General features: G+C 33.3%; 1 protein-coding gene across 1 annotated transcript; it reads right to left on the bottom strand.

Moving 5' to 3' along the window:
* Positions 1-651: 651 nt before the first annotated feature.
* Positions 652-9,467, bottom strand: LOC127093746 (sugar transporter ERD6-like 6). Its single transcript, XM_051032652.1, has 7 exons — positions 9,093-9,467; positions 1,642-1,704; positions 1,493-1,552; positions 1,230-1,274; positions 1,061-1,120; positions 842-956; positions 652-764 (listed from the first exon to the last, which is right to left on the bottom strand). The coding sequence occupies exons 1-7, from the start codon at positions 9,465-9,467 to the stop codon at positions 652-654; spliced, it is 831 nt and encodes a 276-aa protein (XP_050888609.1).
* Between the last annotated feature and the right edge of the window lie 9,581 nt (positions 9,468-19,048).

Raw genomic sequence — 19,048 nt, 5'->3', positions numbered from 1 at the left:
TAAAGAAAGCGCCCTCTAAAGTGGAAACTTTTAAGGGTTTAGAGGGCGCTTTTACTGGAAAGCGCCTTCTAAAGTGGAAACCTTTAAGGGTTTAGAGGGCGCTTTTACTGGAAAGCGCCCTCTAAAGTGGAAATTTAAAGGGTTTAGAGGGCGATTATTTTGGAAAGCGCCCTCTAAAGTGGGTGGTTATTTAACATTTACATGCATCACATGTCTCTGTGACCATATTCTCATTTCAGGTTATGTTGCAGCCACAAGAGGTAACCAGAAGAAAATGGCATACAGTTGCTTGTTATAATTCACAAGAGCAACTAAAGGTTCTTTTTATGCTTTTATAATATTAAAATACAAATACTGATATATGCTTATTGTTTATATGATCCTCTTGCTATTTGAAATGTCATGAACTGAAACCACTGCTACTCTAATTGAAATGTATAATAACCACTCTCTTTCATTTATTTGTTTATAATCAATCAATTACAACAAAAATGCAAGTATGCTGCTAGATTAGAAAATCACACTGTTTTGGTATTTTTCATATTTAACAAGACCAAAGAGCACAAAAATGAATTGAGTTGATTCAGAAAAAAAAATATGAATGTGAATACATGAGTGAACACTAGCTAAAGTGCTACTCGAAAGGAAACTTCATCTGAAAAACTGTTGTATTTCTTCAAGAGTTTTTCCCTTTGTCTCGGGGACCCAAATGGCAACAAATCCTACTGTGAAAACACACACTGCAGTATATATTGTGAAGGTTCCTGATAAAAACATAGGAAGCTTCTGGTTAGAAACAATAGATATTTATAGAAAATTAACATAGGCAATGCACACAAACCTCCCGAACTCCAATCCAAGAGCAAATTTGCTGTTAATGTAACCAACCAGGAAAAGAACCAATTGGCAAGTGTTGCAAAACTTCCAGCTAGGCCTTTGATGTTAATCGGAAGAATCTATTATGTAAAATATATTCAACACATCAACTATCACATTATATTACAACAAAGGTTTGTTCATATAGGGTTGTCATGCATATTATTATTGAAGAAAATTGTACCTCAGACATTATAATCCATGGCATTGCTCCTAATCCCAGAGAGAATGCAATAACTATGACCTGAAAGAAATTGAAAGTTTATAATAATGAAGTTAGGGAAACAAACAATAGAAACAATCATTTGTGTAATAAAGTTGTATTTACACACCACAACTCCAGCCACCTATACGAGGCTCAATGTCGCATATAAATCAAAATCTGGTGATATATATTCCTGAGAGCAAATTCAACATAAAATATATTATCCATATAAAAAACCAAAAATATAAAGAAGAATTTACTGATATATAATCCTGTGAATATGTGTTACAAATTTCTGAACATTTATGCATGAATGCATGTGTAATATCTAGTTAATGTATTATGTATATATAAAAATAAACAAAAAAAAAAATGTTCAAAAAATATAACAAACAAAAAAATTATTATTACCTTCAAGTAGAATGATATTGAAACAACCAAAAGACTCAAAGCCATTGCAGATGAAGAAACCTGCAATAGGAGATTTTGATTAATCTCTTATTACCCTCCAAACAAATAGTAATGTGAATGCAAAAATTATCGAAAAAGCTTAGACTCACAATAAGTAAAAGTCGGCGACCAGATTTGTCTGCTAACCACAAAGTTAAAATCGTAGCAAGAACCTAAATGACATGTAAATATTGTTCAGATTGTGGTCTGATAAATTTGGAACGTTACAAATTTAGTTTCCTTTCGGTCGAACCTGAACAACACCGACTCCAAATGTTGCTACATCACTCGAAACATGCGTCTAAATCTCGGAATAACAGGAAAATACCACAAGACTTTTGCTGGAGACAACTTGTTCTTATATCGCGAGACACCGCATTTAGGACACTCATTTAGCGAACGTCAGAAGAGAAACCAAGTAATATGAAGATTAGAAAAATATCTATGGTGTCAAAATCGAACAGCTAACAACGAATTAATAGAAGGAGGAAACGTCGTAGATCTAACAGAGGTGGAAGGAGAACGCCTTAGAAGTAGCGAAAATCGTAGCAGTGAGAACCCTAACGTGAAAAAGAACGAAAATAACAGAGAGTGAAATAACAAAACGCGCAGTATGTTATAATTTTAATGTTTACTAAAGGGGACCTTAGAGGGCGCTTGTGGAAAAAAAGCACCCTCTAAAGGGGGCCTAAGAGGGCGCTTATGAAAGCGCTCTCTAAGGCTTTCCAAAAGCGCTTTATAAACTGGAAATGCACATGGACTTATAGAGCGCTTTTTTAAAAACGCCCTCTAAGGGTAACCTTAGAGGGCGCTTTCTAGAAAGCGCCCTGTATTGTTGTCCCTCTATCTCCTCCTTATTTTTTCGCTTCACCTTAGAGGGCGCTTTATTACAAAAGCGCCCTCTAAAGTGCGCTGTCTATTCCAGTTGTTTGCTCCTTATTTTTTCGCTTCACTTTAGAGTGCGCTTTTGTAATAAAGCGCCCTCTAAGGTGCGCTGTCTATTCCAGTTTTTGGCGTAATGTAATTTATTCAAATCTAAAATTTGATTTAGATTTGATGTTAACTTAACTAATCAGAAGTGTCATTTTTATAACATTCTTCCTTAATTTATCATATTTTCAATCATTATGTTTTGATTCCTTAATAATATATTCATCTTTAATTTATGATTTTCATTTTTATTTCAAAATGTCTTCTTATATATCGGGTTATTTTGCTCGAAATTTACTATTATATATTTACACCAATTTGTTTTCTTTTTAATGAAACTAATTACTTTCATATTTAAATTAAATATTCAACAACCAATAACAAGCGGCAACGCACCATCCTCTGCGGATACACGAGCTAGTTACTAATAATAATCAATAAAAAATATAATTTGTATATAAAAAAATGAATCAAATTAAATTGCATGAATTTGGATCATATCAGATGTTTTAACCAATCATTCAAACTCAACCAGGCGGCGTCATTATTTCATTATGGGATAAGACTTGGTGTTGATTAATGACCTAAGACTATGAACCTGCAAGATTAACACTCAAACACCCAAATTAGTTATAGAGTCCAAAATGTGTATAATGAAATGTGGAAATCAGAAGAAAAAAAATGTACTTGAATCTCACATATCTTGACTTTATACTTTAGATAATCTTAGTTGGACTTATATATGATTGGACTATAAGATTGAACCGTCTTGAAAACTTTATCCCGTACCCCTACAATTGTACCCACAGCCCTACATTTAAATTTTTTTGACCAAAATACCCTCATATAAATAGGGTATATTTTTTAGAAATAATTTTTTTTACCATTTTCGTCTGAAGACTTCCGGAAACCAAATTTTCCATTTTTTAACATTGTAAACCGGAACACTCAGAGTAAGTCTTCTGGTTCACATAGTGTATACCGGAACACATGTCTAAAGTCTTCCGGTTTGTTGCCTTTTGGGGGCACTGAACCGGAAGTCTTTTATAAAGTCTTCCGGTTTGGTTGGTTGTATACCGGAAGTCTTTCTTAAAGACTTCCGGTTTGGAAGATCTAAACCGGAACTCTTTTAAAAAGTGATCCGGTAGTCATCCTTTTTTTATACACCGGAACTCTTCTTTGAAGTGTTCCAGTGCATTTTTTTATATAATTTTTAATAATTTTTTTTAAAAAAAATTTGTAGTGGGTCGAAGACAAATCTTGTCTCTGCATTTGTGGAAAGATGGCATCTAGAAAGGTTGTCTATATTTGTTTGTCTTGTAGGTGCTATCCATAACTAACACAATCGGAAAAATATTCAACAACTTAACTGAATCAGGATGTGCCCAAAATATCTCTCTCACAACTTCCGAGTCATCCTTTTTTCTACTCCAATAGACATAGCCTGCATCCTCAATAAGCTTAAACAAATGTTGTATCTCACTCCTAGGACCTCTTATCTCTTTTTGTATCACACTCTTATGCTTGTATACTTGCGTAATCGGAGTGACATTCTCAAGATCTCAGTCTTGCTAGGAAAGCAATATGTGTCTAGGTGGTACATGTCTCTTTGTCAAATCAGCGACATGTTGCTTCTCATCTGTGGTCAGCCTACCAATAAATGAATGACCTTCTAATCTATCAGGTAAACCATGATTATGTAACCCATATTTTACATCAATCTTCCAACCAGATCCATCTTTCGTCGGAGTCGACCTGATTTTAAATGGGCATCCACATTTCTTGGACACACTTTGGGTACCACTATCAGTACTCTTGTGTTTCTCACATTTATCACAACCAAATATTAATTTGTTACTTCTCCCTCTCTTCCCTGTTTCAGTATCTGAACGACTGATAATAACAGTTACTTTATTATCGATTCCAACCTCTTTAATCCATCTGATAACCTCTTCTCGTGTACCAAATTTTTCAGTCGTTATAAACGCATCAGTAGTATCTACACATATTTGGGGAAGATTTTCCATTCCTGCAAAATAAAAAACAGATTAAAAAGATTTATAAAAAAAAAAAAGCAAACCGGAACACTTCTTGAAAGAGTACCGGAACACATATTACCCAAACCGGAACACTTCTTCAAAGAGTTCCGGTATGTGTAAATTTGTTTACCGGAACTCTTTCAAGAAGTGTTCCAGTTTGTAACTTTTTTCTGATTGAACCGGAACTCTTTCGTTAAGTCTTCCGGTTCATTGCTTTGTGTGTTCCGGAAGTCATTTTTGAAGTCTTCCGATTTGGGAAAAATACCTACCGGAAGTCTTTTTGCAGGAGTTCCGATGCGAGGGGTGTGAAACGTGTAATTTCTGAAATTTTTAACTGAATGGTAAAAATGAAATGGTAAATTGGTTAAAATCAGTTAAGGGTAGAATTGGAATTTTTAAAAAATTGTAGGGGTATGAGGCTAACTGTAGGGGTACAAGGTAAAATTTTCAACCGTCTTGTTGAGTTTTTAATCGCGCGCAAAACACATTTCAATCATATTATTACATGATGCGGTGTGTGTGTGTAAATAACAGCCTTGCTATTTCTTCGACAGAGAGTGCGAAAGACCGTTGGATGCGTTAGAGGTATCAACTTACTACTTCCAGATCACTGAAAATCTAGTGGTCAGGAGAATATCCATGAAATTTTGTAGATACTTAATTTGAATTTGGAACGCCATGTACTGTGGTGGTCGGATCGAAGGGGGTATGGCTGGTTTGGAGTCGTTTAAGTAGTTCTCTTTTTATGATAGTCAGACCTTTAGAAATGTGGCTGAATCGAGATGGATATCACCGATCAGAAACAACTATTGAGATAGATATGGTCGGCTCGAATTAATTATTATATAGAATGGTTTTAGATAAATACTAAAAAAAAGTTATAGTGATAAAGTAGTTAAGAATTATATTTTTCTCTTCTAAATGTTTTATTTTAAATATTTTTTCTTAAATTATTTTCTCTTTTAAAATATTAATATAGTATTTATTATTATTTTTATTATATTTCAACTCCACGAACAACTCCATTTATTATAGTTAATAATAATATTTTAATAAATAAAATTTAATTAATTATTATAATTAATATAATTAATTTTAAGTTAATTAATACAACTAATTATAAATTTTATTAAACTAATTCATTCATTTGATAGCTGCAAATTCATCTAATACAAGAACACATATTTAACTATGCCACATCTCATTTTTTCACCTTTAACAGGATTTTGTGTTCAAGACTTATGTCGTTTTGCAAAATAATGCACAAGTAACTTTCTTTTATGACGTTTGGGTTTTAAAGTTAAGACTTTATCAATGTGCCACCACAATAACAATATAAATTTAATGAAAAAGTTTATATCTATATCAAGTAAACAATATTTTGGGGCTTCTCCGGAATGAAACCCATATACATTTGCTAGTAGCATAAACATCACACATATATGTCACTGACTGGGACGTCCTTTTCATTAGTACAGTATATGGTTTTACTTTTACCCTTGTCCCCACCCTTTTCTGAAAAAATAAACAAGAAAACTCCAACACTTTTTCCCCTCCCATTGTCTCTCAACTTCTTCAATTACATGATGAACGACAAACTTCTCAAAAATCTAACATACATGAGAAGCAATGATTACAAATTTTCTAGGTTGAAATAAAATTTTCAATAGTCTCTTCATGGATGGATCAGCTCATTAAAACTGATAAAATACAAATTCAAGTATTTTTTATAGGTAATTAATAGAAGACTCGTGTATCTCCACGAATAAATTTATTTATATATTAAATTATTTGGCAAAAAAATATAATTATATAATAACAAATTTAAATATAATAATAAATTTAGATGGTTAAAGATTAAAATATGATTTAAGTATATTAAGATATAGAAGATATTTTGGTAAATGAAAAATTATTGAGTTTATATTTTAGATCTAAAGATATATCACTGAAAATTCATTTCACATCTTCCAGATGAAAACCAATTCCATAAAGACAAAGGAAAAACTAAACTACCATGCATCATATTAGGACCATTAAGTTAGCAAAAGCAAATACCTTAGCATCAAACTAACTGATAGTAGTTGCATTTGAAAAGTAGAAGAACAATACAGAATCTGCTAGTTTCCTTAATCAAGCAAATCGGAAACTAGAGTTTTCCTAAATGGATCAACTTGAGCCAATTGGTCAGATAAAGCTCTGTTGGGAAATTTGTTATTAGCTTTCATCCTCTCCTTGACCACAACCATAATATAAATTGAATATAATGTCAAATGGAAAAGGTAAACTTACAATCCACCAAATGCTAGTGAAGCTCCAACTGCAAATACAGTTCCACCTTTGGTACCATGATACATAAAAGATCATATAGCACAAACAACACCATTGCTTCCTATGACTAAACCTTTACCTAAGTATTGTTTCAATCCCAACTTCACTGACCCTTCCAAAGCATCAGAGAAAGCAACTATGGTTTTGTTTTCTCCCAAAGGAATAAACAATTATGATTAAAGATATTGCTTGCTCTGCTATTGTATCAGGTATCCCAAGTAAAACAATAAAAAAGAATCTAACAATTGTCAATTTCCCAATGAACATAGATGCATTCATAAAAAAAATTGGAAATCCATTACGTAGCTCCCAATGAACGTAAATGAATGGAAATCCATCCATCATCTAATAAAGCCTCATCTATAGAGCTTGACTCAATTAAGGAAATAAATCCCAACATGCAGTTATCATCTGATCTGGTTTTTAGGGATCGTCCTTATTTTCAATGATTAGATCTTCTGGATAAGAGTCTTTATATTTGAAGGATTTCTTGGGTTGTGCATACATCTCTGAATTATTTTGGGCTTATTCTGAATCCTCTACTTCTAGAAGAGCTTCAAACAAATGATCAGTTTCTGGTTCAACGACTTCTAAACCTTTGACTTCTGAGATACTAACTTCTGAAGATCAAGCCTCTAGATGTTCTTCAGTATCCTGAAAATCTACAACACTTTCAACAGGCTCTGGAGTATCATGGTCAGGCCCTTTGTCATCAAATTTTACATGTATAGACTCTTCAACCATCTTGATTTCATAGTTATACACTTTGTATGCAAAGATACCCTTTTGAGCCTTAGCATCAAATTTCTTTAAATAGGCTTTGTTGTTCAGAATGTAATAGGTACTTCCAAACTGATGAAAGTAATATATGCTTGGTTTTCTTTCTTTGAACAATTCATATGATGTTTTGTTCATAATTGGTCTGATATAGATCTTATTCTGAACATAACAAGAAGTATTAACAGCTTCTGTCCATAAGTATTTTGGAAGATTATTCTCATGGATCATGGCTCTAGCCATTTCTTGTAGTGATCTGTTCTTTCTTTCTGCAACCCAATTTTGATGTGGAGTTCTAGGAGAAGAGAACTCACGGATAATTCCATGTTTATCACAAAAAATCTCAAAAGACTTGTTTTCAAATTCTCAACCATGATCGCTTCTGACTTTTTGAATTTTTAGTTCTTTTTCAGATTGAACTTATGAGCAGAAGATGTTGAATACCTTATATGATTCATTTTTGGATCTAAGGAATTTAACCAAAATCCATCTGCTATAATCATCAACAATGATCAGTCCATACTTCTTCCCACTGATTGAAGCACTCCCAACATGACCAAATAAATCAATGTGAAGTAGTTCTAAGGCTCTACAGGTTGAGGCAATGTTTTTAGATTTGAAAGAGGTTTTGTTAATATTTACTATTTGACATGCTCCACAAAAAGCATCTGAGTGATAATCAAGATCTGGTAGTCCCTTGACAAGTTTTAGCTTGCTAAGTTTAGAGACCAGCCTCCAGTTAGAATGACCTAATCTTTTGCACCATACCCATTTTTCATCACTCACTGACATAAGGAAAAATACCTTTTGGTCAATCAATTCGGAGAGATTAATTTTATACACATTTCTATTCCTCTTTCCCTTGAACATAATGAATTTGTCAGACTCATTGATGACAGAACATAAGTTCCTATCAAACAAAACTTCATAATCACTGTCGCAAAATTTAATTATACTCAGAAGGTTATGTTTAAGTCCATTCACCAGCCAAACATTCTTTACAGAGATAAGAGAGTTACCAATGGTGTCCATTCTAATAATCTTCCCTTTTTGTCCTCCTCCAAATCACACGCTACCTTCTTCCTTCATAGTCAAGGTTTGGAACATAAGTTTTTCTCTCGTCATATGACGTGAGCAGCCACTATCCAGGTACCAATATTGATGCTTGGTTTATCCCCTTAGGCATATATGTAGATTTTTTTGTGAGATTTAGGTACACATACTCTTATAGGTCCTATTTTGTTAGTTCTTACAAGTTTTCTTTTATTTTGAGCCTTTTTCTAATAGGAAGGTCTATACTCATTCCAAACTTTTTGTTTATAAAAGTTTTGTCTAGAATGAGTTTTGACATCTGCACTTTTAAGAACCTTATGTCCATAGGTCTTAGATTCTACTCTCTTTAGAACCTTAGACTTGGAGTTTTTAAGTTCTTCCTTTTTCCAAACCTTTGATTTTTGAATTTTGCGTTATGAATTTCTTACTACCTTTGATTTTGACATCTTAGGTATTGGTTTATTCATAACCTTTGATTCAATCATCTTGGATTCTGATTTATTCAGACTTTTACCCTGGTCAGAAGCAGACACAAAACAAGTTTTTAGACCTGTTTGAGAATTTCTTGAAGGAGAAGCATCTGAGGTTTTTATGAGTTGAGCTTTAGCCTTATTCTCATTATAAACCATACCTTTTCCTTTGCTCTTGCTTAATCCATATATTATGGAAGCAAGTTTGGTTCTTTCAATACCTGTCATGATAAAGTCTTGAAGATCTATCTCATGCTCATTCAAGTTTTTATCAGATAATTTATTTACTAGAGTAATATGATCTTTCTCCAATGTTTTAACTTTATTTTGAGACATTTTTAGTTCTTCTTTCAGAAGATCACATTCCTTTTCAATGTTTTCATGAGTTTTGCTTTATCTTGTCAGCAACTCATGAGCTATTGAATGAAATATATTAATCATAATGAGATAAGTTAGAGAATACCCCATCTTCTTCATTTGAGTCTAAATTTGAAGTTGATTTGTATTCTGTATTTGAGAGCGTCATGGCCATAAGATCCAGATTGGCTTCTCCCTCATCTTTGTCAGATTCATCCTCGTTCTCAAGTTTGTCATCTCATGTTTCCATGAGACTTTTCTTAAGTTTGTTCATGAAGTTATCCTTTTGAAAGCCTCATTTCTTTGATCTTTCTTTCAGAAGATCAGGGCAAACAGCTCTGAAGTGACCAAGCTTCTTGCAGTTGAAGCAGTTCTTCTGGTCATCAGTATTGTCTTTAGAACTAGACCCTCTGAAGCCATGGCTTTTACCAGAGAATATTTTGTTCTTTCTAGACAGTTGTTAGAATCTTTTGATGATAAAAGTCAGTTCCTCTTCATCAGAGTCACCAGCAGAAGCTTCTTCATCAAAGACTTCTTCTGATTTCCAGACTTTAGAGGATTTGGCAATTTTACCACCCGATCTTCCAGCCACAGATTTCAACGATAGTTTTTTGGATTTTACAACTGGCTCGTCTCCATTTAGTTCTATTTCATGGCTCTAAAGGTTTCTTATCATACTTTCCAGACACAGGATCAATAGTAGTGTAACTTTTTCTCAGGATCTGAAGGCCTAATACAAGAGTTTGAAACATTGAGAACATGATTTCAATGTCCTCGTCATCCTTCATCCTGAATAACTCATAGTGTTGAACAAAAAGATTTGATTTGTCCTCTTTCACTTGTTGGTTACCTTCATACGTGGAACACAACGATTCAAAGATAGTCTTGGCAGCAGACTTATCAATGATTTTTATGTATTATGAGTGAGGTAGAGCCTCAATAAGAATACCTCTTACACTATGATGTTTTCTATACACTTTCTTTTGAGATGGTGTAAGATCTTTTCTATCTTTAACCATCCCAACACCATCGAAATCCAAGTCAATGACATCCTCAAGTCTGTCCCATAACTCATTATCAAGGCTAAATATGTGAGTATATATTTTGCTCTTCCATCATTCAAACTGGGTGGAATCACCACTGATGGATGTGGTTTAGTAGAACAGTGAGTTTTTTAGGAGCCCTATAGTCATAAAAAACAAAAACACCGGACATGATAAAGCAAGTGTACTTATCCCAGGACCGATTACTGCACCACGGTTAAGTGTAAGCACATACCGTGCTCTGATGCCAACTGAAGGTGAGAAAAATACATAAGAATGGGGGGTGAATTATGTATGGCCATAAATCGAATTCACTTATAAACCAGCAAGTTCAGATTATGGACAAAGATCGAAGTCTGATATCAGAATCAATCACAACAACGTAAATAAAATGTAATCAACACACAAAGATTATCCTGGTTCCTCTCCTCAACTGAGAGTAGTCCAGTCCCATTGCCTCAACAAGAGCTTTTCATTATAACCAAACAAGTTATACATTTGTCAATCACACTTGCAAGAGACTTCAATTCTCAATCAACCTATAAAGAGACTTCTGCTCAAGTCCTCAGACAAGAGACTTCCTTGCTCAATCAACCTATAAAGAGACTTCCTTTCTCAAGTCCTTAGACAAGAGACTTCCTTGCGCAAGTACACATGCAAGAGACTTCATCTACTTTAAACAAAATTTTAGTATAAAAGATAACTATTATACTTTGATACACAATAAGAAGTATAACAGTTGTGCAACAATAACAAAGGTTTTACAACCTCTTGAGATTTCTAAGATAAACTAAGATAAGAAATCTTAATATCTTTAGGCAATAATAGTTACAATAAATAACAGCTCAGAGTTATGCTTAAGATCTTTCAAGTGCATTATGATGTTGTAACCTTCTTTTGAGTCTTCAGCTTCCTTTTATAGAGACTGAGAAAGAGTCGTTGGGGGGTGAACATAACGACGAGCAAACCTACTAGAGAAGTATGCCAAGAGAGAGGTTGGAGGCTAGCATCTGGTCATAAGCTTTGTCTAATAGAATTACTCATAGCTACTAGGTATCTACTAAAAGGTAGAACAGGCTGAAGATGTCACATCTCTATTCCTTGAGCCTCACACAATGAAACCCTAGTAAACTTTGTCCAAAAAATCTAGGGCTTTGAAAAGACAAGTCCTCTTTTGGTACAGTGTAGGAAACATGTGCGCTTCAACCTTTAAAAAGCCGAGTCTTGAGACTAGAGTCTGATGCCTTCAAATGCTGATGAACCACTTCAGATTCTAATCAATCGGAATTTAGGCAAACATTTCTTATTCACATATGCTAACAATCATGATTAATTCTATGCGTGTAATCCTTCACACTTAAACAAATGTTAGCATACCTATTTGTTCTTTAAATACTTTTTTATCATCAAAACCTTAAGAGATATGAACAATCTTGTTCTAACATTGAAGGCGAAATACTCAAGAGATTTGAGATGCCAGATTGCAACCCAACTTTGACTCCAGCTAAGCCCAGATTGCAACTTTCGAAAGACACAGTAAAGATAATATCGATCCAACACATCACAAAAGACTCATTGGATCACTTTAATACATTTGTCACACAAGGCCTGATCTAGCATACAATGTAGGTATGGTGAGTAGATTCATGCAGAAGCCAATGGTATCACACCTAGAAGCAATGAAGAGGATACTAAGGTATCTGAAAGGAACTCTCGAATATTGCATTTTGTTTCTGGAAGCTAGTGAAGGAATAACGTAAGTTAGGGGGATACACCGACTAAAGTTGGTGTAGTGATGATGAAGATAGAAAATCCACATATGGGTATGTGTTTATGCTAGGTGGTCTACCAATTGCTTGGAGTTCAAGAAAGGAACCAGTAGTGGCATTGTCTTCATGTGAAGGAGAATACATAGCTTATTCTCTTTGTGCATGTCAATCAACATGGATGGTGAATTTGGTCGAAGAGATTATAGGGAAGAATCATGGAGAAATTACTATAAAGATTGATAACGTGTATGCTATCAATCTGGAAAAGAATTTGATAGCATATGGACAAAGAATGCACATCAAAATAAGGTTCCATTATCTTTGAGAACAAGTGGCAAATGGGAAGCTAAACTTGGAACATTGCAGAATTGAGAATCAAATTGCAGACATCATGACGAAAGGAGTACATGTCGAAGTGTTTAAGAACTTAAGGTCTATGATGAACATAGATATCTTAGACACAATGAATTAGGCGGTGTGTTGAATTATAATTCCTTGTGTCGAAGAAGGTTGCTCGGTAGAGGCAAGGAAGTTTTTGAAATGCATTATGTTGTTAAAGCGTTGAAGTAGTGTACCTCGACAGGAATTTCGACTTAGGTCTAATTTTGTAGTGTTAGCAGAATTAGGTATTTTGGGATTTTCTTAAGGAGCAAGCAAACCTAGATATATAAATAGGGAGTAACCCATATCTTGTAAAATGAACTTGCAGTTGCAAAGAATACAACTCTAGTTTGGAAGCAGAGAGAAGCTATGCATAATTTTTTTTATTTTGCCTAAACCTTAATTTCTTTCTTCTCCAATTTCAAGTTTTATTTCTTCTTCTATTAACAATTATGCAGCGAGAATCATCTTGCAACCATGGTTGGTTAATTCACTCGAGTGAAGAGTGAAGAACAAGAGGAAATTCAATCAGTGTGATTGAGTCTTTTTCATTAAGATCGCAGCGGAATTCTCCTTAGGCTTTAGTTAAGTTCCACATCGCCTATGAATGAGTGAAATGATGGATTTATAAGAAACAAATATGACCTATACACCTAATGGTTTAAGGTTTTGGGTGGATATGTGGTGTTAATGTCTCTTGAATATTGAATGTTTACATGCAATTATTCAGACATGTGGTGTTAATGTCTCTTTTGTTGGATAAGGAAGACGCAAGGGCGTCAAATAGTTTCTTTAACAAAATACATTTCAAATTAGGTAACGATATGGAATTATAGTTTTGGCATCATAAATGGTTGGAAGACAAACCATTCAATAATATATTTTTAGATTTAATGGTTGAGTCTGGTCAAAAATATGTGTCTACTTGGGATTGTAGAATTTGGATTGATTTGGTTTGGAAATGAACTTTACATGAAACTTTGAGCCAAAAGAGGATGAACGATAGCGCGAAGATCAATTGTGAAAATTACTCTATAACATTCAGCTGGAGTGAGATAAATGGGGAAAATGGTGTTACAAATTGAACAAGGTGGAAGACTTCTCGGTCAAAAGCATGTACCTCTAACGACATCCTGATAAGTTGTGAGGAACAAATTAGCGATGCTTTGAAGTTACTTTGTCATACCAAATCTCCACAGAAGATTATGATGTTTGGATGAAGACTATTTTTGTCGAGTCTTCCCAACCGAGATGAGTTGATAAAATGTAGAATAATTAGTAGGGGAGTGTGACTCAATGTGTGTGATGTGTTTTAGAGAGGAGGATTCACAAGACCATATTTTTTATTTGTGTTCTTTTTGTGGGAGAGTGTGGCATGAAATTTACTCGCATATGGGAATTTTTAATTCTAAAGTGACGAGTCCAATCTTACATTTTATAACATTTAAAAATATTATGAAGTGTAAAAAAATAAGAAAATCTGAGCAATATTTGTTGGTTAGCTACAGTATAGTTATTTATTCAGTGAGGAACAAAATAATGTTTAAAGGAGATATGGGGGATGTAGAACTGACTTTGAATAACATCACATTTTAGCCTTGGACCTGGTTTATGGCAATGCGTATTTTTAGACATATGGTTCCATACACGAGAGAGGGTGAATTACAGAGGTTTAAAAAATGATGATTTAAAATTAAATTGTTTGATAAATCATAGTTTAAAACCATTTTAAAAACAACTGATAAAATATACAGTGGAAATTAAAAGTAAAGAAACTAATTAGAAAACAAAAGAGATAAGGGAAAAGAACTAACACCATAGAATTATACAAGTTCGGCTAAGAAGACCTAATTTTATCCCCAAAATTATTCTTGAGAGTATCCATTATGCTTGAGAGCTTTTAAAACGTTATGCCCATGAACTCTCTTATACAAGGAAATTAAGTTCCAGTCTAACCTATACCCAAACAATGAACACGACTTGAAATTGTTAGTCTTCACATCAAACAAAGAACAATGCTTGAAATAGTTAGTTTCCAAACCAAACAAAGATTTTGCACAGGCTGATCTTGAACTAAGACGGAGTTTTGAGTTGGCTATCCTCTGAACCAAACCAGAAGAGAGATTTTTCAATGCCAGAGCTCACGAACCAAATAGTGACTTAGACAAATCCCCCAAATACAATAAGATCATTTTTAATGGTTTAACTTCCAACCAAAATAACAATTTCCTAAGGAAAATTATTTGTTCAAGAGAAAGAATCTACTCTTGGTAAATTTACAATTTTTTCCTCACCAAAAACAATATTCCTTGCTAGACTCGAGAGCCCTCTCAAAGGACTATGACTAAAATATGTGGGAAAATAACAAAGATTTAGATAGGTGATGAGAGAATAGAAAAGTGGGGTTTTTCACTTTTTCTATATTTGAAAAAAATGATTAAAAAAAACTCTATATTTATAGGCCAATGCATGGTATAAATTTGGAACAATCTATGGGCCAATTAACTCACCTAATGGATTAGGATAATCGATTAGGCACCTCAAATAATCGATTGTTGACGCTCAAAATGAAAGGTTTTGATATAGAGCCATAACCAATCTGTCATGGCGGGAAAAATACATAGTCATCGCCATATTTTCTTTGTTCCTAAGGAATAGGGGAAATAATGAGAAAACCTTATAAGGTAAGGATAAGGTGTTATGGTTCGATAGTCTATTAAGTGAGGGGAAGATACTAGCACCCCCACCTCCTATAGTTCTTGGGCTACTATGTTTGTCTAAGAGATATTTTCCTAAGTGTTTGTTTCTTGCTTTCATGCTTTAATTATTTATTTACAGAAAATTATTTTTATCACTTTTAAGAAAAATTTAATCATAAAGGGGGAAAATAGATTTTTTTGGGTATTGTACTTGCCAGGGTTTCAAAAATCTATGCCTACGTATCCTTAAGAACAATGAGAAATCATAGTACCGTAGTTCGTCTAGAAAAATGTAGTGTGTTGGTTGTTTTTCATTTGTGAAAAAGTCTCAATGCACCGGGGCAAAGAAAAGTTCATTTAAAAAGGTCTCAATGCACAAGGGCAGAGAAGATTCTATTTGTGTGCGTTGGATTCATTTTAATTTATTGACTTGATTTATTGGTTGATAAGACGTGACATCAGCCAACCAATTTAATTTGCAAAAATATAGTTTTTATTTGATTTAGAAAATAAAGTTACATATACATAGTTATTTTTGTTATTTTTGATTATTGAATTAGAAAAATAAATTTGTTTTTTCAAAAATTTAAACTAAATTAGACTAACTAAACTTAATTAAGTGAATTAATTTTAACCTAAGAACTAGAGGTATAAAAGATAGAAGATTTTTGTATTTTTAGAAACTAAATATAAAAGAGAGATGTTTTTATTTTATTTTTCTTTGATTTATAAAAAAAGATTAGATTAATTAACCTAATTAGAAATAATTAATTTTAAATTATTCTATATGATCCTAAACTAAATCAAGATTAAAGCTTAATGAAGTAGGGAAAAATCAATCAAAAGCTAAAATAAAAACCTAAAATTAAACTAAATAAGATTGTGGGTGCAAAATCAATTAAAAAAAATGGGCCAAGTAATCATGGGTGTACTGAAACCAAAAAAAATGCATAAGGCCTAAGAGGGAGAGGCCCATAACGCTGGTCTCAAGTCAATGGGAGAGAGTCAAAATATTGACCCTCTCTGGGTGTTGGATTGATCCAACGAGATCAAGGAAGATCTCATTAGGAACACTTGTTTATCATACCTAGTCAAAGTAAGCAAAATGGAAAGTCAGGATTAAAAGTCAGCATGGGTGTATGTCGTGTGCGTGCAAGGACTTGGTCAAGGTCATCTAACCATGTGGCCAACAGGGGGGCACATGTCTTAGATCTAATAACAAAGGGAGGGGGGGGGGGGTATAAGAACTCAAACTCTTCAAAAAAAATCATTTCTCAATTCCACTTCTCTCTGTAACTCTCACTTCTCCCTTCTCCTCTCTCCACTTTTCGACTTCTATCTAACTCGTCCCCTCTAGCCACCACCTGAGTCACCCTTGGCCTCCCCAAAAACTACCCTGCAGCCCAGATCTTCGGTTGAAGCTCAACAAATATCTTCAAACATTCATAAATCCTAACCCATAACCCCTTAGAACTAGGAACCTAACCCTTTATGGATGAACTTTAACCTCGAACCAAATAAACCCTAACCATAACCTTAACCTAGTAGAACCCTAGACATGAACCCCAATAATCTTCATCCCTAACCTCAGTCCCAAAACCCTAACCTATCTAGAATTACTCTTAGACTCTTCCAAACCTACCCAAACTTATTCTAAACCAAAGATCTCATCATTCTGAGCACAGATCAAAACCCTAATCACCAAGATCCAAAATCAACAATACCAAACCCCAAAACCCTAAGTCCTATTATGTTAACCCCAAACCCTATCCAAACTTCATCAAACACAAACCGAACATAAACAATGCAAACATATAATACGCAAGAAAATAAATATGACTACTATAATGTAGAAAGAAACAAGAGGATGAGTTACTGACCTACGGAGATGAGTTTTTCCCCGGTTTCAAAAAGGTAATGCTATTTTAGTTTGAATGTTTTCCATTCTCATTTCAATTATTATTTTAGAATCCCTCTCTAACTCTCTTTCTCTTTATCTTTGTCGGTGAGGTACAATGATGGCTAAGCTCAAATAACTTAGGGTTTCAATGTGAAAACCCTAAGTATCAAAATTATATGGAGCTTTGTGTAACGGTTTCTGATGTATTGTAAATGTAACAGTCTTTAATTTCATGCATATGGTCCCATTTTTATGTAATTCCGATTCTTAGATGTATATGTGATCTGATAATGAAATATTTGATATTTCCTCTTCAATTTGTGTTTGATCCGTTTTAGTATCAATATTCACGTGCCTTAGGGTTTCTGAAGAAATGGACTTGGACTTTTGAATTGACATGGACCAAAGCTTTGACAAGATGCATCCCCATAGAAAAAGTAATTGAAAAATAAATTCTAAAATAATATTAATAATAAAATCAGTGTTAATAACATTAATTCGAAAAACAATAATAACAAATGTTAATTTCTATAAAAGATCACTTAATATTATATAATAATCTAATTATTAGAATAATGAAATTAATAATTTAAATTATGCTTAATAATATTCTAAAACCTAAGTAATAAAAACTAAATAAATCCTAATAAAAAATATTTCTAATGATAATAAGATATTAACTAAACCTTAATAAGATATTCTAATTAATCAATTATTTAAAAAAACTAATAATCTAAATATTATATAATACAATACAACTAATGAACAAGTCAAAAATAGCAACACAACCTATAGCATAAAAACAAGTTTCTAGAAGATGGTGGAAAGTCAAAACGGTTCTCTTTTGACTTTTTAGGTCACGAAAGTTGACCAAATGACATAGATGATTGACTCTGATAGGTCAATACCATATATTATGACTCAACTGGATTGTGTTTGACTCAAGGTGCTGAGACATGCCTTAATTAGATGGATAGAAAAAGATGGTCAAAATTTGGGGTGTGACACAATCATTAAGACACTATAATAATTGAATATAGTCTCGATTAGGCATCAACTAATCAATTAAGAACCTTATTTAATCGATTAAACAGTTTGAAAAAAAGTTTCTTGATCAAACAGACGGCCCCCTAATCATTTGGTTAGATCCCAAAAACATTGTGTGTGTGTGTGTGTGTGCAGCGTGTGTGTGTGTGTATAACATCCCGAATTTTTATCCGAGATATTAGTAATATTTAGATTATTTAAAATTTTACGGGTATATTTTTTTTAAATATTTATAAAATAACTAGAGAAAGTGAACTTAATTAAAATTAAGAAGTCGTTCAAATATTCCTAGCGGAAAGATCCATGTCCGCAATTCTAAACGAGTTTAAAAGTGCAAAGACTTATTGAAATATAAATAGTGTACCGTCACATGTTATTTATTACATAAAATACTAATATTTTGGAAAACCCTGTTTGCCCTCGTGCACGCTTCAAGAAACGTATTCAATAATTCATTTTTCCTTCAGTACCTAAAATCATAATTGTAAAGGGTCAATTAAATTTAAAACAAGATCAACAACATACAACTAATACATGAATCAAATAAATATATATATAGTTAGATTATAATACCTCTTTTTGTTTATTTTGATTTTTTTTATTAGATAAAGATTTCACTATTATTTTACAACATTGTCCTATGTAGCATGAGTGTATGGGGAAAAAGCTCTTACCTTGTGCGTTTTCTAACTTTGAAAGATCAAGTGCTTAGTGCTCCCTT

The sequence above is a fragment of the Lathyrus oleraceus genome, chromosome 6, assembly GCF_024323335.1.
Source record: "Lathyrus oleraceus cultivar Zhongwan6 chromosome 6, CAAS_Psat_ZW6_1.0, whole genome shotgun sequence".
NCBI classification, from domain to species: domain Eukaryota; kingdom Viridiplantae; phylum Streptophyta; class Magnoliopsida; order Fabales; family Fabaceae; genus Lathyrus; species Lathyrus oleraceus.
This window is presented reverse-complemented; position numbering and strand designations above follow the sequence as displayed.